Source organism: Mus caroli, chromosome 5, assembly GCF_900094665.2.
Source record: "Mus caroli chromosome 5, CAROLI_EIJ_v1.1, whole genome shotgun sequence".
NCBI lineage: Eukaryota > Metazoa > Chordata > Mammalia > Rodentia > Muridae > Mus > Mus caroli.
In genome coordinates, this window is record NC_034574.1 from 109,385,724 (window position 1) to 109,412,714 (window position 26,991).

Sequence of the window (26,991 nt, forward strand, 5' to 3'; positions counted from 1 at the left end):
CACAGGAAATCCTAATCTGTAGTATGCACACACACGTGTGTGTGTGTGTGTGTGTGTAAGTGGGTTTATGTAAGCAGATAAAGAGACTCTTTTATTTCCTTATTCTTTACTCTCAAATAACATCTCAGTAGTCTACCTAGACTGGCCTTGACCTCACTCTCAGCTTAGGCTGGCCTTGAACTTGTGAGTTTCCTGCTTCAGCCTCCTGTGCAGGCTGGACTACAGACCAGCACCAGGCTGGGGTTATATCTTTATTTCAAATAATAACAAGTGTCTAGATGCACTGGTCTCCAGATGGGATATTTTGAAAGCCCAGATCCAGGGAGAACCATTTTTAGAAACCTCTGCTCCTCCATCCTGCTAGGAAAATGAATTTAGGAATCTTTTAACCTACAGGTGTCTTGGGTTTGAGGTTCCAATCTTCAACAGCTGGGGAGCTTGGGACTTGTCATTTTCTCTTTGAGAATCTTGGGGTCCCAGCTCTGTTTTCTTTATGGGGTAAGCATGTTGGGGAATTTGAATCCCAGGTTGAGAAGCTGTTTTGTTAGACAGCTGTCCTCTTACGAGGTGCTTTACTCAAAATAAGGATACTGAGAAGAATCACTCACCGTGGTGAGCCGCTGCAGTAATGGTGGGAAATGTTCACAACCATCTTTGATACCATCAACCCATTTTTCAGATGAGGAAATAGAGGAGAGCCAGCCTATGCACACAGATGTCCTGTGCCAGAAACTGTGTGGGAGAGCTGACTGGTTTGAATCTTAGATCTGTACTGGGTGCGTTGGCTGAGACCCCTGGCTTTTGCTCCAGTGGAGAGAGGGTCCCCCTGTCCTGACTTGATGTGTCCCCCCAAGTACCTGGGTGGCCTCAGTGTGAGGCAGGATGAGCTCATTGCGCCAGAAGACTTAAGCTGATGTCATGGCTGGGCACAGACCGCAGTTGGGAGGGGCCGAGTGAGCCTGCAGCTAATTATGAGGAGAGTCACCCTGTATGATGAACAGGGAGAAATCTGGCCCTGCCTGGGACCAGGCGGGGGCTGGGGTGAGGCTCTTTAGTGGCTGGGCTGGGCTGGGCTGGGGGCTGTGAGGTCCCAGCTGAGTGCGTGTGGATTTGGGTGGGCATTGCGGTGTGTGTTTATGTGCCGCTGAGCTGTATTGATTTATGAGTGAGTCTGTTTGGAGGACGTGTTCTAAAAGGCTTTCTTCTTCCTTCCCAGGCCTCTTTGCACATCTTCATTGAGAATTTCTAGAAGGCCCTTCTGCCTGGAACCAAGAAGGGAGAAAGCTTGACAGCAATGGACTGAGCATCTTTTGTGGCCTGTGCTTCTCCCCACCCAGCACCCCCTCCCCCTTGCCCTTTCTGTCTCATGTAGCACAGGCAAACCTTGAGCTCCTTATACAACAGACGGTGACCTTGAACTCCCGACTCTTCTTACCTCAGCCTCTTTTTTTTTGGGGGGGGGTTAGGTTTTTTTCAAAACAGGGTTTCTCTGTGTAGCCCTGACTGTCCTGGAACTCACTTTGTAGACCAGGCTGGTCTGGAATTCAGAAATCCACCTGCCTCTGCCTCCCCAGTGCTGGGATACCGCCTGGCTATCTCTGCTTCTTAACTGCTGGGATTGCGGGAATGGAAATGGAGCCCAAGATTTGGTGTGTGCTAGGTCAGCATTCTACCACTTGGATCGCACCCTAGGCCCTGTATTCTCTTTTTGAGGCTGAGGGCCACGTGGCTAGAAGACCCAGGCGCTACCTCCTAGCCTTGGCACTTTGAACTTCCTGCCCACTCATCGAATCCTCCCCAAAAGCCTGTGAGGAAGGGGCTTTTGGTGTCTTCATGTTATAGCCAAAGAACTGAGGCACATGCCTAACTCGTGTAACCTTCAGTGACAGAGCTGGGATTCTAGCTTAGGTCTTGGGCTTTGACCAGGCTGTCATACTCATTGAAATCAGAGTCTCTGATTGTATTTACGCAGCACTGACCATATACACGGCTCTAGTTCAGCAGGTTTTGTGTTAGTTTGGATGGGTCTTTCTATGTGGCTCAGATTGGGTAGTAATTTGATATCTTCTTGCATTGGCCTTCTTAGTGCCGGTCACCACATCCACCTTCAGATTTATTCATCATAGTCCAGAGAGGTGAAGCCACCTCCTCTAGGTCACACAGCCAGTGGGATGCAGGTTGCTCACAATAACCATGAAGGGAAAACATCACCCAGGTCTTGTGGTCTTCTGCACCAGCTGGCATGCTTCTCTGGGATCTTACTGCATCCTGGGTCAGGCCAGCTTTCTGCCTGGGGAAACGGAGAAGTGAGGCAGCTGCTAAGCCTGCTGACTGAACCACCTGTTGAGATGTAAGATGACTTGTGGGGAAAGTGCTGAGTAACATTCTGGGCCATCACTGACCAGCCTAAATATATGGGGTCAGACTCAGAGAGGCTTCGGAGAGGGAGGATGCCTGGGTTGGTTCTTCCAGAAAAGGGGAAACTCTGGGAGTGTGTGTGTGTGTGTATGAATGTGAGTGTATATATATGTGTGTGTGAGTGTATAAATGTGTGTGTGAGTGTGTATGAGTATGTGAATGTGCGAGTGTGTGAGTGTGCGTGAGTCTGCAAATGTGTGAGTGTGCACACGAATGCATGTGTGTGTGAATGTGTAAGTGTACATATGAGAGTGTATATATGTGTGTGAGTGTGTATATGAGTGTGTTTATATGTGTGAGTGTGTGAATGTGTGAGTGTATGAGTGTGTGAATGTGTGAGTGTATGAGTTTATGTATGAGTGCATGTGTGTGAATGTGTGTGTGTATGAATGTGAGTGTATATATGTATGTGAATGTGTATATGAGCGTGTATGTGTGTATAAATGTGTATATGAGTGTGTATGAGTGTGTGAATATGTGAGTGTGTGAGTGTATAAATGTGGGTATGAGTATGTGTGTTTATGAGTGTGTATTTTTGTGTGACTGTATATATACGTGTATGTGTGTAAGTGTATATGTGAGTGTTTTATGTGTGTACACGTGTGTGTACATAACTGTGTGTTTGACTGTGTATATGTGTGTGTATGAATGTATGAGTGTATACATATGTGCTGAATGTATAAATGTATGTATACACATGTGAGTGTGTGTGTGTGTAAGTATGTTAGATCCCAGGACCCAGAACAAACATTGTCTCACCTGCCTGCCATCTACTTAAAACTTTCACACGGGAAATACCGCAGTTAATCTTCCAAAGAGACAGTTGAGGGAGGTGACATCATCCTACATTCCACAATTGGGGCCTCAGGAGGCAGAAGCAGGGGCTGGAGTCACACGGGGATTGGCAGGACAGTGACCTGACATCTTCCCATTTCTTAACCCCAGCACCATCATCAAAGGCCGAGGGAGGGTCTCTCAAAGGCAAGGTTTCTAATGGGAGTCTTCCCTCCTGCTCCAGCCCAGGGCTCAGATCTCTCTCTCTCTCTCTCTCTCTCCCCTGGGGGGCTCCTGGGGCTCTCCTCCTTCACCGAGACTCTAGGTCCAGGGCGGCCCATGTCTCTATCTTCTCTCCCTTCACTTTCTCAGAACACTTAAAAGATGTCACTAGTGGAATCTCCAGCAAGCCACACCTTACACAAGCATCACGCTTGTGTGTCCTGTTTCAGTCCGGGTTCCTGAGGATAACATGCCTGGGCACAGTAGAGCCTGTGTACGCAGTGGATGCTCTCTGAGTTTGGTTTGCCTTGCCCTGCGTGGCATGTACAAGTCATAGCACTTGGAAATGGACTGAGATATCCATAATAGGCAGACTGGAAACGGAGGGTTCCAAACCCTATGCCTGTGGAGATCCCAGCCTTCCAATCCCAGCCACGCCTAACAACCACAGCTGACCTTTAGCTTGTCACCTTCATCCTTCTCACAGGACCGGGTTTTCTGGAACCTTCTTCCAGTGGAACAATGACAGTACACACTGAGACTGAGGAATGAGCAGTAGCCTGGGATGAGACAGAAATATGCCCGCTACAGGCAAGTAAGTATCCTTAGCGGGAGGTATCAGCTCCCAGCTGCACGGGTAGAGCCTGTGCCCACTCATAGAGAAGCGTAGATTCTGAATGATCAGGTACTCTGATCTTGTCCGTGTACCTCTCTTCCATGGTGCTTATAGTTACCCTCTGTCCTTCTTCTTGCTGTGATAAAACATTGACCAACACACCCTTGGAGGGAGGAGTTTATTCAGCTCACAGGTCACAGTCTGTCACTAGAGGAAGCCAAGGCAGGGACAACCTGGAGGCAGGAGCTGATGCAGAGGCCCTGGAGGGGTGCTGCTTACTGGCTTGCTCCCCATAGCTTGCTCAGCCCGCTTTCTTATAGAACCCAGGACCACCTACCTGCCTAGGGATGGCCCCGTCCACAGTGGGCTAGGTCCTCCTCACACAAATCATTCATCAGAGTATGTCCTACAGACACGCTTATAAGGGGCCAGCCTGGGGGAGGCAACTCCCTAATTGAGTTTCTGTCTTGCCAGATGACCCTAAGTTGTATCAAGTGGACAAAGATGAATCGAATGTGGATAGTCACTGGGAGGATCCCAGGGGCAAGAAGGAGCCCGTTAAACACTGGACTTGGATTTTAGACCTTGACACTGGCAGGGTGGTGCGCCACTCAAACCGAACTGGAAAAGAGGACCCCCCCCAGAGGGAGGAGGGGGTGTGGCCTGCTCTAGTTAGGAAGGGGTGTAGCCTGCTCTGGTGATGAGGGGGTGTGGCCTGCTCTATTTCTCATTTATTCCTTTCTCCACTGCGTGCTTACGTGCATTAACGAGTAGCCTAAAGAGTAGTGATGGAGGAGGAGGAGAAGCCCTGGCTCTCAGAAACAACCAAAAAGCTCATTAAAATGGCAGCCAGTACCGTAAAGCTTCGTGAAGGCGACAAGCAAGCTTTCGGTTAACGACCTCATGGGAGTCTCTGCTGCTGAGTTTCCCACAATCTCAGCTCTTTAGCCACAGAGACCTCTGGCCTCTCAGACAAAATAATCTAAGATGTTCTCGCCTTTGCTGCGTCTGTTCCCACTGCCTGAAACAGGTCTCCCGACTCATTCAGATCTTTACTTAAACATTTCATCTGCTCAGAGGAACCCTCCCTAACCGTTGGCAGCAACAATCTCTCACGTCTGCTGGCTTCATTTTCTTTCCTGAACTTGCTACTAACTGAGATCTTTATTTTCACCTCGAAATCTATTTGTGTATCCCCCTCCTTCGGCATGGATACATGGTAGAAGGGAAAAGAGAAGGGACTTTAATCCAGTCGTTCTCAGCTGTGTTACCAGGACCTGGTACACAGTGCTTAAGAAAATGTGTTGTGGTTGTCACTTGGGTGTGTTTGTCAGGCATTTCCAGTTTCTCCTTTTGTAGTAGCTGGTTTCTCATCGCTGCGGCCCATTACCTAGCAGAGGCTGAGCAAGGGAGCAGAGTTAGGTTTTGGTTCATGGTCCAGGGATGCCTTCCATTACGGTGGCTGGAGTGGCTATGACTAGGACTCTGGAAACACGTGGCAGCTGCATGCTATATGGCTCACACCAACAAGCTCAGAGAGCTCTGCAGGAAGTGGGTCCACTCATACCGCTCAAGTCCCGTCCCCTTGGGAACCCGCTTCCTCCAGCAAAGCCCCGAAAGGCTCCATAACCTCCCCAAACATCCTACCAGCTGTCTGTTCCAAGGCATGAGCCTGTGGGAACGCTTCATAGCCAACTGCCCCACAACTCACTGAAACGTCAATGCCTTTCAAAACATTCGATAGTCCAGGGGAGCCTTGGCTCTGCGGGCAGAGGATCCTGGGCTGTTTGCTGTGATTATCAATGTGAAAGTCATGGCCCTCAAAAACGGATATGAATGAGACACAAACCTTTGTTCTTTGGGGCCTGTTCATGACGACAGCCTAATCTAGCTGCTTGCGACAGGCAGCCCTTTCAACTGTGGGTATAGCTCTATTCACGAGGCAATCATTCTCAATACGAATGGCCCTCAGACGGGCGAGACTTTCAATGTCCTCATTTGAGAAGGTTTGCTCTGGTATTCTGGTGCCCATGTCTCTCAGTCGGGGACATTTAAGATGTATGCTTGCTTTGTCCATTCCGCAGAAAGTGAACTCTTTAGGAAACGGGAGACCTGAGAGGTCTATAGCCCTGTCTCCCAGAAGCCACTGTGGTAGGACAGAAGCTGGATTGACGAGTTGGTGACCATGACACCCAGGCAACAGCTTTGAAAATTTCTTTTTTGGGACTGGGAGTGACAGCTCTTGGGCGTGTGCAGTCTGAGGAAGTTCTGAGACTGTGCTTGGGATAATTCGGAGGGAGGAGAGGGATACCAAGAAGATGGCTCCGCTGTGGTGGCAGCCCCGGTCTCTCCCTGGATGAATAAGAATGAGCTTTATCTATGGACAACAACCATGCAAAGAGTCACCCATGGAAACTGGAAAAAAGCTGATTTCTTGCCACTGCCGAAAGTCCAGGGATGTCTATCCAGTGCTGCTCCGATGCCCACAAAGTTCCAAGAGAGCGAGACCTTAATGGCACCTGTCACATGTGTGCTGGCTCCAGCCTCATCCCTCATCATCACCTCATGGATCAGGGAGCCACTTGAGTCCCAGCGGTCACATCCTCATCTCAGCTTGAAGAACTGAGGAACGGGGCAATGAAAGACAAGCACAGGATGAAGCTCTCTCTAGAAACCCCGGGGAAAAGATTCTGCCCTTTTCTGATTGGCTAAAAGTAATCACCTGGGCAGAGCTAATTTAGGAGGAGTCATTGTCTCTGATTGGCTATAAACCTAGTTATGAATGAAGAGCCTAGCCTGGCGTGGTAGCGCACGCCTTTAATCCCAGTGCTCGGGAGGCAGAGGCAGGCAGATTCCTGAGTTCGAGACCAGCCTGGTCTACAAGGTGAGTTCCAGGACAGCCAGGGCTATACAGAGAAACCCTGTCTCGAAAAACAAAACAAAACAAAACAACAACAAAAGGGCCTGCATTATCCTGGATGAAGGAGCAAGGGATACTGGGAGGAGAGGGACATTGGAGAAATCTTCACTATCCTAAGAGAGGGGAAATGTCCAACTACCCTAAAATCTCCTGTAAGTTAAGCTCGTTCAGAAAATGGGTGAGAAATGCATAGCCCCTGTGCTGGCTGATACCTTCATACAGCAACTCTAGAGAGCGTCAAATGTTAGAGAGACAGTTAAGTACTGAGTGTCATGGATTCTCTTTAGTTAAGATACCCTAATATAGAAATAAGAATCGAGGGGAGAGAGGTCGAGGAGAAACAAACTCTCTCTCTCTTTCTTTGCTCCTTCCTCCTCTGTGTGTGTACACCATTTCTATCTCATTGTCCTCTTCATGTCTGTTTATTGAAGGCGCGCGCGCGTGTGTGTGTGTGTGTGTGTGTGTGTGTGTGTGCATGCATGTACATATGCGTGTCTGTGAGTGTGCATGAGTATGCGTGAGTGTACATAAGAGTGTGCATGAGTGTTCATGTGCGTATGTGTGAGTGTGTGTGAGAGTGTGCATGAGTGTGAGTGTGTGAGTGTATATATGTATGAGAAAGTGTGTATACACATATGTACAGGTATGTGTGTGTGCGCGCACACACACAGCCCAGAGGACACCCTTGGGTGTGGTTCTTCAGTCTCTCACCACCTTATCTTTTGAGACAGTATCTTTCAGAGGGATCTGGGTCTCAGCAGCTAAGATAGGTTGGTTGGTTAGAAAGTCACTCGGCATCCTCCTGACTCCGTCTCCCCAGTATTGGGGTTACAAACACACAGCATTACGCCTGGCTTTTTGCACAGATTCTGTGGGTTGAACCCAGGCTCTCAGGCCTTCACGGCAAACACTCACTGACTGAGCTGCCTCCCCAGTACCCCTTTAAACTCCCTCCTGTTATGTAATGTGACTCTATTTAATATGGTTGGTATTACTCATTTCAGGTTTAGATGTGAAAGACTATTGCCAAAGAGGCCTAGTGTCCATTGCAGTTCGAGAGAGCATCGGACACGTTTCTTTTTTTTTTTTTTTTTTTTTTTTTTTTTTTTTTTTTTTTTTTTTTTTTGGTTTTTCGAGACAGGGTTTCTCTGTATAGCCCTGGCTGTCCTGGAACTCACTTTGTCGACCAGGCTGGCCTCGAACTCAGAAATCCGCCTGCCTCTGCCTCCCAAGTGCTGGGATTAAAGGCGTGCGCCACCACCGCCCGGCCAGGACACGTTTCTATGGCAAAGCAAAGAAAAACAAAGAAGAAGCCAGTGTGAGTCAACCAAGGGCTGCTTGGCCCCGGGCTATCCCATGACGTGGAGTTGGAGTCCCAGGGTGTGATAAAGTAGAGCTGTCAATCCACATTGATTGACAAGCATGGACAGCCCACAGTCTCTCCACAATCGAGCTGAATGGCCCGGGTGGGAAGCTTTGATTGAGTGCGGAGGAGGATGGGGTGGGGTGGGGCTGGGGCATGGCAGAGGTGCCAGCTCTCTAGAGACTCTGGATTCTTCTGGGTGGAGGAGACACTATGGAAGGTAACAGGTAGGAGTGCTTGCTCTCTTGGCCTCGGTGGCATGGAATCTTCCAGAAACTTCTTGTGAACTTATCTCAGCCTTTGGTTCTCCTGCTCCCCTTTCCTAAGGGTGGGGGTGGGGTGAGATTCTAAGTCAATCCTTCTCTCTGCTGGGTGCCTGGTACATCCCACCTCCTCTAAGCTCCACAGTCTTTTTGTGAGGTTGCTGTTTTGTTTTTCTCAGCAGACAGTAAGAAGCTCGAAACTCAGAGAGACCACGAAAACCACTTATGAACTCACAGGTACAGTGAACTGTATAGTCTTTGCTTCCCAGCGCTCCTTTTAAGATCTGTGTCATTCTGTAGACCGGGGTAGGTGTCTCTGTGCCTTGAGTAAGGCCAGGTGGATGGTAGGTGCTCATGTCTGCTCTACCATCTGTGATCCCTTCTCTCTTCCCAGGGTAGATCAGCAACATAGCTCCAGGGATGTGTCACTACCTTGGGGACATGTCACTACCTTGCTTCAGCCTTCCAACACACACACACACACACACACACACACACACACACACATGCTTCAAAATGAACAGGCTTTGGGAGGGAACAGAGCTGGAAGCCTTTGGCAGATCCAATCACTTGATAGTCAGCTGCCTACCAGGCAGAGTGTCCCTACAGGAATGAACGAGGCAGAGATGGCTCCTGCCCTCAGAGATGGGCACAAAACAAGAGAAGTAATTACAGGTTAGCAGTAAGTACTGAGGTAAAAACAAAAACAAAACCAACCGCACCAAGGGAGGTAGGGGTGGGGACAGGAGGTGGGTGTGGGGAGCTAACTTCAGGCAGACATAATCACTGCCCTACCCCCACGCGCACACGACTTCCCTATGGTTCCTCCCCCAAACTTCATTTCTGTTCTTGGTCTTATCCAGCACCTGCCCTCTTCCTCAGCTCTGTGACATCTTGCTTGACCCTCCAAGGTATAGTTACTCTGCCTTATTCCTCTCCCCAACACAGCCCCACCCCCACCCCTCTGCAGTGTCACTTACTACCAGTGAGACCTACAGCAACCATTTGTGTCCGGTTTCTACAACTCTGAAATTGATGCTATGGCGTCTATGTCCTGCGGACGTTGTGGAGATGAATATGTAGATAATTTATGTTGACATAGGTGGAGCTCCCAGACACCTGCCTGGCCCTTGATTGGCACTGCGGAGATGCTGTCTGATCTTAGTGTTGGCTTTATGTTCACCTTAGAACATCGATCAGCTCTGGGTAGTGTTGTGGGTACCATCTTCTTCAGTGGTTTTCCACCCTGACTTCATACTGAAATAGCCTGGGGAGATTTTTAGAAGCACCAGTGCCTGACATTCTCCCTCGAACACACTTTTTTTTTTTTCTTTTTTGGTTTTTTGAGATAGGGTTTCTCTGTGTAGCCCTGGCTGTCCTGGAACTCACTCTGTAGACCAGGCTGGCCTCGAACTCAGAAATCCACCTGCCTCTGCCTCCCAAGTGCTGGGATTAAAGGTGTGTGCCACCACTGCCCGGCTTTGAACACACATATTGTAGGGGCGGGCTAACAGTTCAAAGCAATTTCCTACCCCTCTTAATAGGTAAAACAGCTAACTGGATCCTAAGGATGTGACTTGCTTAAATGCTCAAACTATAAGCGCTACAGGCCGGAGTCTGGGTTCCATCTCCTGGGAAGTTCTGTTTCCCAACATCCCTCCCACGTCCTGAATTGTTTCATTGATTGGACCCAGCAGAGAGGCTGCACGTATCTCCAGATCACCAGAAGCGGGAGTGTTGGAGGTGAGCTGCCTCAGCTCCACACTTGGGCAGCTGCCAATCTGGTAAGGAAGGAAGGCATCTGAGAAGCAGCCAGGACAGCTGGGACTAGGGGGGATGGAGGGATAAGGGGTGCGGGGGTGGGGCACCTGCCCAGACCAATCGCTAGATAAAGAAACACGCGGATTCCCAGTAACCGGGAGTCTGAGCGGAAGAAACAAAGGTGAAGGCCTGTCCATGAGTCACAGAGAGTGGTGACATTAGTCACAGGGACAGCCTCCTAAAAGACACAATTTCTGACATATCATCTAATTGGAGCCATGGGGGGGGGTAGGCTAGCTCTGCATGGATGGATTTCACGAACTCGGGGATTAAAAAAAAGGGGGTGTTTAAGAAATGCTCCTAGAACTCTCAGATCTGGACCCAGATGCCCACTAGCTAGGTGAGCTTGCCCCTGGAGCCTCAACCGTATCTTCTGTCAAATGGTGCACTCTAAAAGTGATGTGTCAGTGTGGGCAAAGGGCATGTGACTGTTAAGTCATCGATGGGTCTTAGTCACTATAAAATGCCAGAAGAGGACATTGGGTACAGCTTCACAACCAACCTATTTAGGAAGAATGAAATCAGTTTGCATGGGGGTGGGGGTTGGGGGTGGTGATGACCGGGGGCAGGCAGCCACAGACTTACCCAAGGCAGGTTACCCCACCCTCAGGATTCCCAAGGTGGGTTTTTATTGGACAAGAGATAGGATGAGTGATGAGAATAACTGGTTTTCTGTGTGTGTGACTCTGTGTGTGTGTGTGTGTGTGTGTGTGAGAGAGAGAGAGAGAGAGAGAGAGAGAGACTGTGTGTGATTGTGTATGTTTGTGTGTGACTGTGTATGTATACATATGTGTGACTTTGTGTATGAGTGTGTGTGACTATGTATGTGAGTGTGACTTTGTGTGTTACTCTGTGTGTGAGAGAGACTGTGTTTATACATGTGACTGTGTGTGAGAGAGACTGTGCTTATGTGTGTGACTGTGTATGTGAGACTGTGTTTATGTGTGTGACTGTGTGTGATTGTGTATATGTGTGTGTGACTGTATAAGTGTGTGACTTGGTGTATAAGTGTGTATGACTGTGTATGTGAGTGTGTGACTCTGTGTGTGTGTGCCTGTGTGTCTGTGTGTGTGTGAGATTCTGTATGTGTGTGACTGTGTGTGAGAGATACTGTGTTTATGTGTGTGACTATGTGTGGCTGGGTGTGTGTGACTGTGTGTGTGAGTGTGTGTGTAGTAGTAGTAATAGTGACTCACATAATACTTAAAAAACATGATGCTATGAACATTTTAAATATAAGACTTTCAGCCTGAAAAGCAGGTCCTCTTGAGAACTGAAGGCTGTGACAGTGTTGGCCTGAGATTCTTGCCTGGAAATGTGTTTATTGTGCTCTCCCTATCCCCAGAGCTAACCCCACCGACGCCTGCCTATTCCGTGAGGGCTTTAAACCTGTCCCGGAGGGGAAGAGATGTTAAATTTTGCCCTGGGAACATTCCCAGAAAACCCCTGAGTTCCAAGATGGCTCCATTAGGCTGACCCCTGACTCCCGCTATCACACTTCAGACTCAGTACTGGAAATGACAATTTTGCTCATTATCGTTAACTGAATGCTATCCCTACTTTGGTGTATTGAAGGAACTGACTATCTCATTTTGTTCCCATAGAAGCCCAAGGAGGTCGCTGCTGCTAACCTACTCTACAGGTCAGCAAACTAGTCACCTACAGGTGCCACCCTTGTCCAGTGCCACACAGAGAAGAGTAGAATTGTCCTAGAGGTTTAGGATCTAAAGTCTTTGTCAGACCATGAAGGAAGAGGTTAGATATGTACAAACTCCGGAGCTATAGAGAGCAGCTGACAACCTGAAGTTCTGAGTCAGTTTGCTTGAATTCTGTCCTTGACTCTGGAGACTCTGGCTCTTGGGCGAGTGGCTTTGTTTTCCTAAGCTTCAGTTTCTGTTAGGAAGCAAATCTAATGTTGGGACTGCGGTGAAGGCTATGATAAGGCTGCACAGTGAGATAGATGGTTTTGACTGGGATTTCTGAGGAAATGCATAGAAGCTACTACCATCTGGGCACATGGGCATCCAAAACCCAGGTGGGGTAGATGACGCAATTGATAAATTTCTTCATAAATGTGTTCTCCATGTAAAAAGGCTGGGCATGGTGTCCCCCACATGTAACCTTAGCATTGCGGGAGGCAGAGACAGGCTAATTCTGGAGGCACACTGGCCATCGGGCTGGTGAGATACTCTGTCTCAAAAAAAAAGCAGTTGGACAGCACCTGAAGGAATGACACCTGAAGTTATCCTTTGGCCTCTGCATGTGTGTGAACACACACACACACACACACACACTTACACAAAAGTAAAAAATTACCCAAATGGTTACAGATCTGTTTGGGAAATTCAACAAATGCGCTGACCCATATGGATCTATGTGTGACACACAGCAGGTAGGTCATAAGAGCTCTCAAATACCCTGTCTTCCTCCTCTGAACATCCCATACACAGAAGACACTGGGCCATGTATGAGAACACCTTAGCATGGACTTTAACGAGAACAGAGGTGTGGATCCTACAGGCTGAAAACCTGGAAACCCTTGGGAAGGTGATGGTGAGCTGTGGTCACTGTAATGCTGAGACAGGCTCCCAGGATGCTGGAGGGCACAGTATGTGTCACTAGAGAGGGAAGTCATTCTGGGCAGCTGCTGCATGGTCAGGCTGAGCAAGGGGGAGTTGAAAGTGTTCTGCTTTGGGATTTTCCAGGTGGGAATCCCAGCCCCTCATGTAAAGAAATGGTTTTGAGGTGTGTGTGTTGGGGGGCAGAATCAGCTAGGTCCTTGGCCAATGGCCACTGGAGGAAATAGCTTAGCCTTGGAGAAAAGAGACACAGTGTGGAGTGCTCACTGCTTAGGTCCCCCTAGAAAGGTTCCACCAAGGGACAAGGGACACGGAGTCAGGCAGATGCCAGTTCTAAGAGCTAGGAATGACAGTCCCTTTCCATGGGCCTCAGCTCCTCCCAACTGAAAAGTAGCCATTAGGACCTTTGTCACCAGCTCATCAGAATAGTTGTAGAAGAAGCAGTCTAACAATGGACCATGATTAGAGTCAGGACAGGGCAGAGCCACTTTGTGTTCCCCCAGCAGGACTTGAGGGAGACTGAACTTGGAGAGTTTAAATTGGATGAAAAAGCGTTGGAGTTAGTCTCTGTGATTTTCATAACCTTGGTGCATCCCACGTCCCAGCTAATTCCTACTTTGCCCTGCAGGAAATTCCAAGCCCCCATCCTTTTGCTTGCTTCCTTGGTTGATGGCCATCAGCCTTGCTGTCTATTTTAATGTTAAGCGTGGGACCACAAGACTGAGCGTCTGCACTTAGACCTGTGACCCTGCCCACCCCCACCCCGAGTTATTTCTGGTTGGCAAATAAAGATGCCAACAGCCAATAGCTGGGCAGAACAGACATAGGTGGGGTTGAGGTTTCTCTTGGGCTTGGGATGGGGGAGAACCACAGTGGAGAAGAAGAAGGTGCAGGAGGAGGGAGGAGAAGCTGCCGTGGTTGAGGAGTCGAGAAAACATGGCCCTGAGGGCTGGCTGATTGGAGTTAAGAGCAGCCCAGATAAAACATAGTAAGTGATAACTCGGGGTTATCGATAAGAGGTTATCAATTCTAACAGCATAGAGAGTACATATCTGCCCATCTCTTGAGCTGCTTATGGCTTATTGTAAATATAAAGATGATGTGTGTCTTTTATCCGGGAACTAAATGGTGTAAGGTGGGGTGGAAACCTCAGGTTGGGATTAAACATTACTACAACATGGTATATCCATGATATCCACCAGGATGGAGTTCACTGCTCCAGAGCAGAGCTCTCTCCCATGCCCTCCCCAGAACACACCAGCCAAGTCCATTGGGTTTCTAAGACAAGACTGAGACCCAAGACCCACTCCTTTTATCCCCAAAGAGAACCACAAAAGAATCCCATCGCTGCTTTCTCTTTGTTTCAGCTTGTTAATACACAGACATAATTTCATGTAGCCAGGGAAAAAGGATTCTCTCTCTGTGTTTCAGTTGTGATTTTTTAATAGAAGTTGGTTCGAGTACAGGCATTTGAGTTCCTCAATTAAGTTCCATCTAAATGAGGTTTTTTTTTTTTTCCCTAGTGCTTTAGATCCATTTGGACTTAATTTGTATGACAGAAGCCTCTGTTTCTGCGATTCCAATTTGGCTGGTAAGTCTAGCACTCATTACCTGGGTGATAATTCCCCCACCACAGACAGCAGCACCCAGAGCTGAGAGATGGGTGGGTTTTCAATAACAACCCAGCAGGAGGGCTGGTCCCCCTCACTTTTCAATACCACTCAATAAATAGGAAATAATAAGTTATTAAGTAAGCCATGTTCTGAGGTCAGACTCACATCATAGTATTTACAGTGCAAAACTGACAACCGCCAAAAAAAGAAAAGAACAAAACCACAAAATCAAAACAGATGAATAATGAAACAAAACAAAAAGCTAAAACAACAACAACAACAAAAACCCAAATACACAAACAGAAATAAAAAATAAGGACAGAGGGATGGTGACCATGATGTCACTGTCATTGGCTCATCGGTACAGAACGAACAGAGAAGGCATAGCATTCTTTAAAGTGTTGTCCGATGGTGTTGTGTTTGGCCAGAGTGTCTCTGGTGGGCTGGCCAGCGGAAGGGGGCATATGTCATACACATATCACCAAATAAAATTTTCTACTCAGCAGAGGGAAAACCAGGGTGGGACACAGACACCTGTGAGAAGACTGTTCAGAATGTACGCAGAAGAGGATGAAAGGAGGGGGACTCTAGCCCAGGTCTGAGGGCGTGATGCTTTCGCTAGAATCTCTGCCTAATGTGCATGAGGTCTTGGGTTCCACCCTCAGCACCTCAGGAAAAGAAAAATGCAGCACAAAACAAAACAACAAACAAAAAACAACCAAACAAACTAAAACAAACAACAAAACCCCAATGTTGGAAGTCAGCCTCGAGAAAGACAAAACTCACTGCTTTCTTCTTCAACCTTTGGTAGCATCCCAAATCTGTATTTCTTTAAACCCTTTTGGGAAAGAGACTGGATGGGAGGAACGCAGGGATGGAGGTTCTCTGGGACTGAGGCCCAAATTCCTTTTCAACATCTCCCTTTTGTTCTGCTCCTGAACAGCTGAGTCACACTCCAAGGAGGTCTCAAGGAGAACCTGGACTGGGTTCCACCATGGGTGGACTGGGTGGACGTGAATGGGCTTTGCTGGCAACTAGGGGTTACTTTGTGTTCTCGTAGGAGTTCAGATGCTATTTTTAGTTTTGTCTCAAGAATAGGAACCTTCTTGCAGCATTTCAAGATAATTCTCCTCCCCGAGTCTCTGGGACACCTATTGTGTTTGTTGACTCTCTCAGGCATCAGGCCAATGCCTGGAATTATCTGTCAACTACTCCACCTCACTAGGTGGGAACACTGGCCTACAGCAAAGTAACAATTAGCCCCATTTCACTCCTGTAGAGCATGCCTGCAGCAGGAGGTCAAGGGGCTTTGGCAATGTGTAGCTAAACCTCCGGCTAGACACTCTACCCATTTTGGATGTTGGTGGCTGAACTAAGCCATCACCCTGAAGAGCCTATGCGACACAGAGTGCTAGCCACTGTCCAAACACAGCTGCAACCCACTTTCAGGGGGTTTTATTCCCTAAAAGCAGAAAGGAATGAGGGTACAGTGAGTAGATACACCTGAGTGTAATGGTTCTACTTAACCAAGGTTATTATTGTCCCAGAAAGAGTTCTATGTTTGCTTGGAAAGAGAAGCAGTATAGAGGAGAAAGGGAATGGGGGGTGAGAGATGAAGGAGGAGGGAGGAGAGGAGGGGGAGAGAAGGAGGAAGAGGAGGGAGAATAGGCAGGAGGAGGGGAGAAAGATTGAGGAGGAGGGGGAGAGAAATGGAGGAGGAGGGGAAGAGGAAGAGGAGGAAGGGGAGGGAGAAGCAGAAGAGCAGTGTATCCTAGCCTTAGAGGTATCTAAACAGCCTTCTGAAAACTGTTCCCCAGGGAAGAATATCCCCTAGCTTGGATTAAAGCATGACAAACCACATTGGTGGGAAGAGCCAGGGATGTGCTGGTGAATCCACAACTGGACCAGGCAACCTGGCACCCGCAAGGAAGCAGAGAATGACTTCTGAAAGGGCAAGAGTTCTCTGTAGCCAGTGGGCCGAAAGTCCCTGCCAGTTGGTTAGGAAGGCAAGACCGAGAAAGGTCTCGGGGTCTTAGATCCCAGCATGAGCTTAGAAGTGACCTTTTTTTTTGGGGGGGGCATCTGGCTGTCCCTCCATCTGCCTTTTATTTTTTAGTTTCAGAAGTAGCTTTGTGCCATCCCTAATGCAACAGCTGCTGATCACAGCAAAAGGATGTTCGATTTGGGTTGTGGGTTTGCCCCAGGATGGCCCGTGCCCTCTTCTCAGAACAGTGTTTGTCTGTCTCGGGCAAAGCAGGGACACGTTCTGATCTCAAAAGCTAGGAGTGAAGGAGAAGCGGGTAGGGGTGACATACATGAAACAGACTAGGTTTGCTCATAGGAAGGAGTGGATCCCTTTTGCTGACATCGAGATGAGCACAATGTCTTCCCTGGGTTAGCCCATTCCTATCTTTTCTCTCCCGATGTGCCAGCATCAAACATCATCAGAATGATACTTTGTTTCATCAGAATGATACCTTGTCTCCAAGAGCTGTGCTAGTATTAAACTATCCCTACCCATGTGGTCCCGCAACCACAAGGGAACAGCTCTATCTTGGAGGCCACTGGAGGCGGGCTGTTTGGCCAAGACATGGCACTTCTGACTTTGGGCAGCCATTCAAGGAGTCCTTCATAGCTCTTTTAAATTTGTGTAGCTTTACATGTTAATGTTGGGCTCCAGCCCTGAATTGAGGATCACGAGATCTTTGTGGCTGACTTCATCTTTCTGATATCTCTGTGAAAACGGTGCAGTACATGCACATGGGGTTGAGGCACAGGCCCAAACCTCACTGGCATCAAGCTGAATAACAAGCATTGGGACTAGTACACTTCTCGGACAGTCCCAGGATATTCGGGGCTTAGAGCATTCATGAAAAAGACCAAGATGCCTCTGGCCTTCGGCTTCCACTGCAGCTATAGCAACAGGATTAAAAAAAAAAGATACACAAATAATTTAGAAGGTCCCACCAAATACACAAATGACCACATATCAAGGTACACAATCTCTCTGAATAAATACATAAATAAATAATTAAATACCCCTAACGGTGAGGAGAGAGAGCTCATCACATAAATAATAAATAAATAAAAATAAATAAATCTAATAAATAAAAAAGTTGGCTAGGAGCCCCAGGCAAAATGGTCCCCTAGAGTGGTTTGAATGAAGATAGTCTGTGTTTTCCGGACAGGCTCTCCTGCCTTCATAAGCTGTCCTGCAGAGGAGGGTTTGGTGGCTCCTGGAAGCCTTTGTCTCCATGAAAAAGATGAGGCTCGGTTGGCTTGGTTGGCATCCTGGGTGGGGACGAGGGTTATTTACAGCTGCTGCACATGCCCTCCCAGGGCGCCTACTCCTGTGCCAGACACCTGCTCTCCGGCCTCCCGTGGTGGCATCAGCATAGGTATCCATGAGTTTTGGTGGGTGGAGTTTCCATCTGGGCCAGAAGCCATGATGTGGCCATTGATACTCCCCCTCTCCTGATGGATGAAGGACTTCCCTGGTGCTCACTGAACCCCCGGGCACCACGATAGATTGGGAAAGCTTGGCATGGGGGAAGATCACTGCTTGAATAATGGGAATCCCGCCCCCACTTCACCTCCAGATGTTTTCCTTGAGGCAAAAAGGCTAAGTAACGCTGTCTGTCCTTGCAACTATTCAAAGCCCGGAGAGAAGCTCTTTCTCCATGTGCTCTGGCTCTGCTCAACTGTTGTCATCACAAACTTGATACCCACAAGGCTCAGGAAAGCCAGGCAGCTGGTGAGGGGGATGCCCATGAGTTTATTTTAAGGAGCATCTCTTTTGCCTGCCTGTTCCCAATATCTTCTGCAGACAAAGCAGCTAGTGGCATTTATATATATCAGAGGGCAGCTTACCCTTGCTGGTCAGCCCTGGGCAGGAGGGTACTTCTATACTCTTCTGAAGTGTGGTACTTCCCTAATTTGATTGGGCTTCTCTAAACTGACAGCAAACTCAGAAGCTAGCAGGAGCCCGAGACAGGGACCATTTGAGTCCCTTTGTCACAGGCTCTCTGTATCTGAGTCTTTCCCCCAACAACACTGATTTACAATGCCGTGCTCTGTCTTTGCAAAATTCCTGAGAGGCAAGGAGAGTGGTCTTCATGTAGGGCAGCAGGTGCCAGGCTGCCCCTGGGTAGAATCCAGAGTGTGGCAGACTGGGCACTGTGGAGGGGGCTGGCAGGCGCCAACTGGAGGGCAAGGGCAGACTGGATGGCGCTGGGGACTGGCTGCTGGCCACAGCATTGAGAATGCTCAGCAGATGGTCCCGTGGAATCAAATTTGTGCCAGCTCCCAGGGATGAGGCAAATTTGGGAAGTAGGGCTGCTGTCCAAGGTATGCTGACTGTTCCACTGTCACCTTATTGTCCCTGGGGTGTCACAGGGCCCCGTGTAAGGGCCACCACAGAGTTGGAACCTGCTGGATTCCCTTCCCTGACCATGCTGACATACTAGGAGGGCAGATGACCTGACTCTTTGCAGCTATAGCGAGCTCATTTCCAATTTTCCCTGAACCCTACCGTCAATGACACTAACATCCACCTGCCCCTGCTCCTGTCTGGACCCAGGAGATGGAGATAAAAGCTCAGAGCTCTTATCTTGAATTTCAACCACTCTTGCTCTCTTCTTTTTCCCAACACTGGTTCCAAACTGTGCAGCCATAAGACAGAATTAGTGGGCAAGGGCGGGGTGTGAGGTGGGCAGGGGGAACGGATTAACCCTGGCCTTTAGGAGATATACTGTGAGCAGTGGGTGAGTGGAACAGAGCCGTCTCCACATGTCTTGGCCAGGCCCAAACTTTTGAGTCATGGATTATAGCTTTCCACAGGTGGCTTTCTCCATCTAACCCCGGTGAGCCCCAGGATGGCGCTGGTAGAGAGGCTCCTAGCAGCTTGGCAAAGGAATAGAAGTCCCTATATCCCATGCCACCTTCCCAGGAAAGCATAAAGGACAGGAACCAGGAGCATTCCGTATCTGTCACCCGGAAGATGGTCTGAAGGGCAGGTAGTAAAAGGAGACTGCAGAGTACAGAGGGGTCCTCCCGGTGGGCAGCTGCCTCGACGGAGGGCCTTCGCTTAGCGCCTCGTGCTGGCATAGCTTTCTGCCGAGCTGTAGCTCAGGCTCCGGTTCCGACTGCGGCTCCGGGAGCCCAGGCTGAGGCTGCGAGAACTGGAGCTGCGGCTGGTCCGCGTCCTGCTCCGGGTCTGGCTCCGGCTGCTGTGGCTCCGACTGGGACTCCGGCTCCGGGAGTAACTGCGGCTGGCAGAGCGGCTGCTACTGCTGCTGCTGCTACTGCTGTACCAGGAGGAGGCGCTGCTGAGGCTGCTGGACGAGGAGGGGCTGGGTCGGTAGTAGGGGATGGGGCGTTTGCGGGCACTGTAGAGACCAGAGATAGGAAGCGTGAGGTTTAATCTGCTCTCCGGGAGCCCCAGTGCTGTTTCAGGGAAAACAATATCCTTCTATCCCCCAGTCTCTTAGTGAGAAAATGCAAACCAGACAAAACAAAAACAAAAACAAACAAAAACAACCCACCAACAAAACAACATACTCCACCTCTTCCCCCATCCCCCACCCCCCTGGTAGTTCTGAGACCAAAGAAAAGGCTATTCTAGTGCTAGTCTATCCTGAAAAAGTGATAATGTCATTAAAAAAAAATCAACAAATCAGGCTTGGGGCTCAGAGTTCCCAGTTAGCAACAGTGTCTGCGTTGAGACTTTGATTGAAGTTTTGTTTCACTATTTTCACTTTTACTAGAACTGTCTATTCCAGTAGGTTCTTGTTTCTAGGCAGAAGAGACTGCTTTTCCATATACTGTAGTATATAGTTTCTTTTTAAAAATAAGTTCATTTTGTGTGTGTGTGTGTGTTTGTAGGGTGCTGTGAAAAAGAACGCACTGATTTTAAGAAAATGAACTACATCCATGATCAGTTAGCCAAGCAGCATGGGTAACTAGCGGCCAAGAGACTCATGGATGCCTAGATGCAGGGAAGAGAGCCCTGTTGGTTGTTTGACCAGGCCCATCCATCACTCTGGGCCCACTGTCCTTATTCTGCCTCCTGGTCCTCTTCAGGAAGGATACAATGTTGCTTCCAGGATTCCTGCTGGTCTCTGGGATGAGTGGAGATGGCTAGAAAGATAACCTATTTGGGGGGGGCGGGCAATATCCAGCCTTTCTAATCATTCTCCCAGGTTTCAAAGCCCGAGAAATTCAATTTCTTTCACAGCCTTTGCCCTCTCTCTGCCAACAGCGCTTCCCCTCAGAGACCTTAGCTGTCACAGGTCACACTTCCACCTCTTCTGACCACTGAGTCAATAATGATAGGACACAGTGTGTCCCGAGTTTAAATTTACAAAGCGAGGTCACCTCTTCTCGTTCCCTTTCATCTCCTCCACGTGACACTCTTGGGGAGTGAGGCCTTGTTTTGTGGGTGAGAAACAGCCTTAGGAGTAGAAAAGGCTCTAGGTGCCCCCAGGAATTCACCACAGCTCCATTTAAGCCTTTGGATATCCTGGTAACATTACTTGCATTCTCTGAACTTGATTAAGGGTGTGATCACGAATAGTTTAATTTTAAGTTGGCATCTGAGCATTGTAGGGTATAGGACTATCTCCACCCAGGTCAGGCTGTACTACTGGGCCAGTGCCCTGCCCTGTGGGAACAAACACCCCCTAGGCTACACACTGGTCCTCCTATTGGCCTATTGTCTTCTCTGCAGTCTCCAGGACAAGCTCACTCCGTCCACATGCTATCCAGGTCCCTGCCCCACTGCAGGCCTAGCAGATTGGAAGCTTGGTAAGATTCCACACTAGGGAAGGCTTTGAAACAAATGCCATCATTTTAGGGGCTGCTGGAAGGGCTATTCTGGAGCCCCCCCCATCCCCCAGTTTCAGGGAAGCAAAAGAAGATTTAGTCAGCGCCATTGTCCATATGGGGAGAAGGTTGGAAGCAGGCAATGTCCTGCTCTTGGTTCTCTCACCTGGTTATCCTCCGAGCCTCCAGGTGGCTTGGGGAGTCTCTCCGGCGCTTCCTCATGGGCGAGTAGGACCGTCGCCTCCTGCGCGCACGTTCTCGGGGCTGTGGTTCTTTCTCACCATACTTTAGGTCCCGTTCCCTGAAGGGGTGTAGCAGCGGGCACGAGGGGCCGTGGGTGTTACTAGGTAACTAGGGCTGGGCTGGCTTTTCTACGGGTGCGTGCTGTGTGAGACTCTTAGCTGTGTTCACTGAGGCTAGGCTTTGTCAGGGGCGGGAAGATGACACACTCTGGGAAGAATCTGCTTCCGTGAGCACCATGGGATGAGCTGGGCATGAGGCAGAGTGGCGGCCTCTGTGCGTGGGTGGGTGCGTGCGCGCATGCCTGTGCGCACCCCTTGACAGAGGCACAAATACTAGTGGGTAAGGAGGAACATATCAGAAGGCACTGGGGTGGGCAAGAATCAGGGCTGTGAATACAGGGGCAAGAGGATGCAGCAAGTCAAGGAAGGAAACCGAGCACCCAGATGTGTAAGGACAGTAGAATAAAGGGCGTATTGAGGCCTTGTTGCCACTTACGTTTGAAAAAAAAAAAAGGATTGCAAGAATTCCTGTCCCTACCTTTGCTGGGTTAAGGCTTGGGATACTGGGTACTTCTAGGTAAGGTCTAAGGGATGTGGCTCAGGGGCTGGAGTAGGAATGCGCCGGGCGGGTGGGGGTGGGGGTGAGAGTTGGGCGGGGGTGGGGGGGGGGGGGGGGGGTGGGGGGTGGGGGTGGGGGTGGATTCGCCCTAGGGGATGGGGTGATACCTGCTGGGGCTGTAGCGAGAGTAGCTGGGACTTCGACGAGACCTGGAGCTTCTGCTAGGTGGGCTCCTCTTGCCAGACTTGGACGAATAGCTGGGAGATCGAGAGTAGGACCTGGGGAAGACCGAAGAGCTGCCTAAGGAGCCTGCAGCCTGCAGACCTGTGTGTGAGGGTTGTGCCATCGGCTAAGGCTCTGTGCACCTAGAGCGCACTAGGTGGCACTCTTTAAAGGAACCTGTCCCTTAATCAGAGAATGAAATCTCCTCCTTTTTAGAGTAATTGATAATAATAATATGGACAACACCCTGTTATTTAGTGAATGCTATTGTCCTGGCCAGTTTTTTTTTTTTTTGGTTGTTATTGTTGTTTTTATCTGTGTGATATCCCAAACCATTCATGAAGCCACAGAAATATATATATATATATATATATATATATATATATATATATATATATATATGGAAAATTCTAGAAACAAGTAATTCCCAAGTTTTACATTTCAGATCATTTGGAGGAGCATGGTTAGCTTAGCATAGTGTTCCATTTCACCCTGTCTAGGAAATAGATTGTTTCTTTGTGCAGAGTATCCATGCTGTATGGACTACTTGCCCGTTACTAAGTAGCCTTCTTGTGATCAGATCTACCATCATTGAACTGTTTGTGTGCCAGCCATCACTCCTAATGGTTCACAAGAATAGGCAGTGGTGCTAGTCACTCTCACATGTCAGAGAGCTGCAGGGACAATGCTTGCCCTAAGAAGAGAGGATAAACATTTGCCCCTCCCTCCCCCATTCAATAAGAAAGAAAATGATTGGAAGCAGGGTGTGCTGAAACTGTGGTAAGAACAGAGGTCTCTGGGTAACTGAAGGAGAGCAGAACTCGCTCTACCTATGCTCTACCTCTCTCACAGCTGATGGTCCCACTCTCAGGGAACACTGTGGAGGAAGGGATGACTCTTCCTACTGAGTACAGTTGTGACACCCCCCCCCCCATGGAAAGTGTCCCGCCAGATTGCTCTTTGCACGCACATTGAGAAATCTTAGAGAAAAAAAAAATGCAAGTGCCGGTTTGGAAATAACCAAAGAAGAAAACTGCATTTTGATTATATAGCTGTCGAAGAGGAGGGACAGCCAGTTTGCTGTTTGGGAGTTTCTGTTTGAAGAGGGAAGCTGGGATCAAGGGTATGGGGGGGGGGGTTGTATTTAATGGGATGTTCCAGTTACTGAGATCTTGTGTCTGTATGTTCCATGACATAGTTATTCCAGATAAGGTAACCAAGCAATACCAATGACTTGAAATTGGGGGTGAGAATACAAAAACAGCTGCAGCCCCCCCCACCTCTCTCTCTCTTTCTCTCTCCCCCCCCCCCCCCCCCCCCCCCCCCCAACCCCTTCTCCCCCCCCCCCCCCCCCCGCCCTTCCCCTGAAATGTAACTCTGCAACTCCTCCCACGAAAGGAGAATCTTCTGGGTGGGTCTTGTGATTTATTCTGCTTAATAGAATAGCAAGACAGAATGGAATGTTACTTCAAGCTGAGAAGTTCTCTCCCTCCCTCCCTCCCTCCCTCCTTCCCTCCCTCCCTCCCCTCTCCCTTGTCACTACCACGTGTATAAGCAGATAGTCCTGCCGGTTGATGAGAGACAACAGAGTGCAGAGACAACTAATCACTGGCTGACTTTCAATTCGCAGCCCCTAGCCAACCCACCATCTGGTCAAAAACACACGAGGGGGCTGACAACGTAGCCAGCCCGCTGAGCCCAGCACAAATCGCTAATCCACAGAGTTACAGCAACTAAGTAAACACATTTTTATTTGAAGGATGGTGTTGGTTACTTTTTTTTACGCAGCATGGAGTTAATTGGTGCTTAGCTCCTCCTCATGCCAACGGAAACAATAACAATGAAAGTTCCTTGTGTTCTAAGTGCTTCCACCCCTGAGAGGCGCCACAGGGCCCCTGAGCCAAGCATTCTGATTTTTATTTGCCACACAAGGAAGCAGGATCTCAGAGATGTTGGCTGTCTTAACCAAGGCTGTCAAAAGTAATGGCTGGAGCAGGTATTCAAAGTCAAGTCCTCCTCTTCCCTGTGGGGAGGGGTGTGTGTGTGTGTGTGTGTGTGTGTGTGGGGTGTTGGGCATCGAAAGTTACCAAAACTCCCTGTCAAAGAAGGACAAACTGGATCAAATGTCAACGACACTCACCTTTTTTCAGAGGAGGTGGACCGGCTCCGGGTGTACCTGGGGGAAGCTCTGGGGTTTGGGGACCTGGATGAGGGACTGGAGGATCGAGTGCTGGTGTAGGAGGAGCTACGGGAGCACTCTTTGATGGGGGAGCTCCGGGCTGTGGATGGGACCAAACTAGACTTCTTCACCTCTGCACACTGGAGACATGGGGACTGAAACCCTCTGCAGGAGGAAAAACATCTGTCATCACCCTGCCACCCTTACTCTGGGAGGCACCTTGACCTGATGCTCCCTCCTCCACATCTGCCCAGGCCAGTGACCTCCAGTCCTCATTCCACCCTCCCTCTTTTCAGGGACGACCTGCCAGGTGTCAGAATTTAGAAGAGCAGAGATAGAGAAGACCTCACAAGTAGATGGATATTTAGTCCAATTCAGTCTCCTCAGGTAAAAGACCCATACCACGCCACAGGGGCCACTTCAGAGTACCCCAGGAAGCCCTCATGGGCACAGTGTTAATTAAATAACATCAAATCTTGTGGTGAGAGATTCCCGACACCCCCCCCCCTTGTCCTTGTCCTTGTCCAGTCCTTCTGCTTACATGAATGAGGAAGCCCTGGCTGGGTGCTCCTGGGTTTTCAGCACCTCTCTAACACTTTGTAATCTCTCCAAGATAAAGGGACAAGCTCTGGGGTCAGGGCCTTGAGCAGAGTTGACCAGAGTTGAAGATGGAGTTAAAGACTTAATCGTATTATCAGAGGTGCGTTCTATTTGGGAGCTTTTGTGTTTCAGAAACTGATGCACATTTCAATACAGAAAAGGCATGCTATGATTATAATAAATGAGCCAGTGTGGATATAGTTTTAAAAGAAATCAAGAAAGTGACCCGTGATTAGGTTAAGTTTGGGCAACTTGGATGTAGCCCATTTTGCAGATGGAGAGATTGAGAGACACTCCCCCAAAACAGATAGATGGAGGCTTGTTCATAATCAGACAAGGGGTGGGGGTGCTTTGCCTTACAGTCTCTCTTGTCTAACCGAACTCCTTCTGAGGTTCTCATGCACGCATGTTCATTTCAAGATGACCAAGAGTCAAGTTCAAGAGTCAACTTCAGATCACATTGATAAAACTTTCTAGATTCGTGATGACCTCTGTTCACCTCTTGTCTTGGCTCTTGACCCTAACTGGCTGTTCCCTCTTAAACAAAATGTCTTCTTCTGTCCTTTCTCTCCAGCCCTTAGGAGGTGTTGGCACTGTCCTTATCACCTAGCCATTCCTCTACATGTGGTTCTGGTTTGACCTGACCCCATCTTCTCTGGAAAGCCTTTTAGGACATTCTCTCTAAAGCTGGTGGGGGTTGAGGGTCTCCTGTGTGTTGCCATGGTTTCCCCTGCATAACCCTGCTCCCCTTCCTACATGACTCTCCAGTCAGATAACGCCATGTGTCTTTGCTGCAGATATTGAGCTCCTTGGAGAAGGGGCATGTGCCCCTCTGTAACACCCTCCACACACAGCTTGTTGAGTGTCACCTTAAAGTCACCCTCTATGTCTCAGGCTCTTCACAAGCATCATTTTGTTTAATCCTCTCGATAGCTGCCTATCTGGCCCTCCTTGTATGGCCGATTTACTGAGGTGACTCAGAAGGACTAGTGACTCGCTCAAGGTCACTCAGAGTTCCAAACTCGGATCTGTCTGGCGGCTCCCCCACATGTCCGTCATCACTCCAGTCCCTTCCCCTCCATGTCTGTGGTGTCCTTGGCTTCCAGCTCATATCTCTTCCACTTAGACCATATTTATTGAGCCCTTTGTCCAGAGCTGGCAGGGCATAAATACTCATGATTTCACCATCATTTACATTCCTCAGTGAAAGGCTGCTTCTAAATTATTTAATTGGGCTGTCTATGTATATCAAATTAAGCAGGTAACGGCTATATATCTCTTGGACTTGGAATCTAGTTGGGTCTGCATTTGAATGCCGCTACTGTTGCTTATTAGCTGAATTTAAGTCTGCGGGTCTGTGCCTCAATTTCACTGCACTTGACAAAAAGGTTAAAATAGTGATATAGATATAAAGTGGAGACACTAATAGGAGCCGAGGAAAGCTGTTCACTGGAAACATTTTTAACAGTGTCTAGTATGTTATCTGGCTTAATAGATGTTAACAACTTTTAAATTAATTAATACTAATATCATTGTTATCATCATCATCATCACTTGAGTAGGGTGTGGCCATCATTTGGAAGTTCTGACCACTTAGTACAAAGGTGGACTTGAAGCCACAGCAGGAGAAGAGCCCCAGTGCTTCTCTGGGTACAGTGTGCTAGCCAACTTTCCCCACTTGGGTATCTGCCCAGTGAATTATAAACTCCAGGCAGGGGCCTGCCATTTTCACCAAGCCAAGTGTTGCCCTAAGGTAACAAGTCGAATGGATGGTGCAG

The 26,991-nt window shown here is 48.8% G+C and overlaps 1 protein-coding gene across 1 annotated transcript in view; it reads right to left on the bottom strand.

Moving 5' to 3' along the window:
* Positions 1-14,401: 14,401 nt before the first annotated feature.
* Srrm4 (serine/arginine repetitive matrix 4) overlaps positions 14,402-26,991 on the bottom strand; it is a 157,248-nt gene continuing 144,658 nt past the window's right edge. Inside the window, exons 10-13 of the mRNA XM_021163443.2 lie at positions 24,575-24,778; positions 22,380-22,490; positions 21,578-21,712; positions 14,402-19,976 (exon numbers count right to left, since the gene is read on the bottom strand). Coding sequence (XP_021019102.1) covers positions 19,676-19,976; positions 21,578-21,712; positions 22,380-22,490; positions 24,575-24,778 — 751 coding nt within the window. The 3' untranslated portion in view covers positions 14,402-19,675. The remainder of the gene's footprint in view (positions 19,977-21,577; positions 21,713-22,379; positions 22,491-24,574; positions 24,779-26,991) is intronic.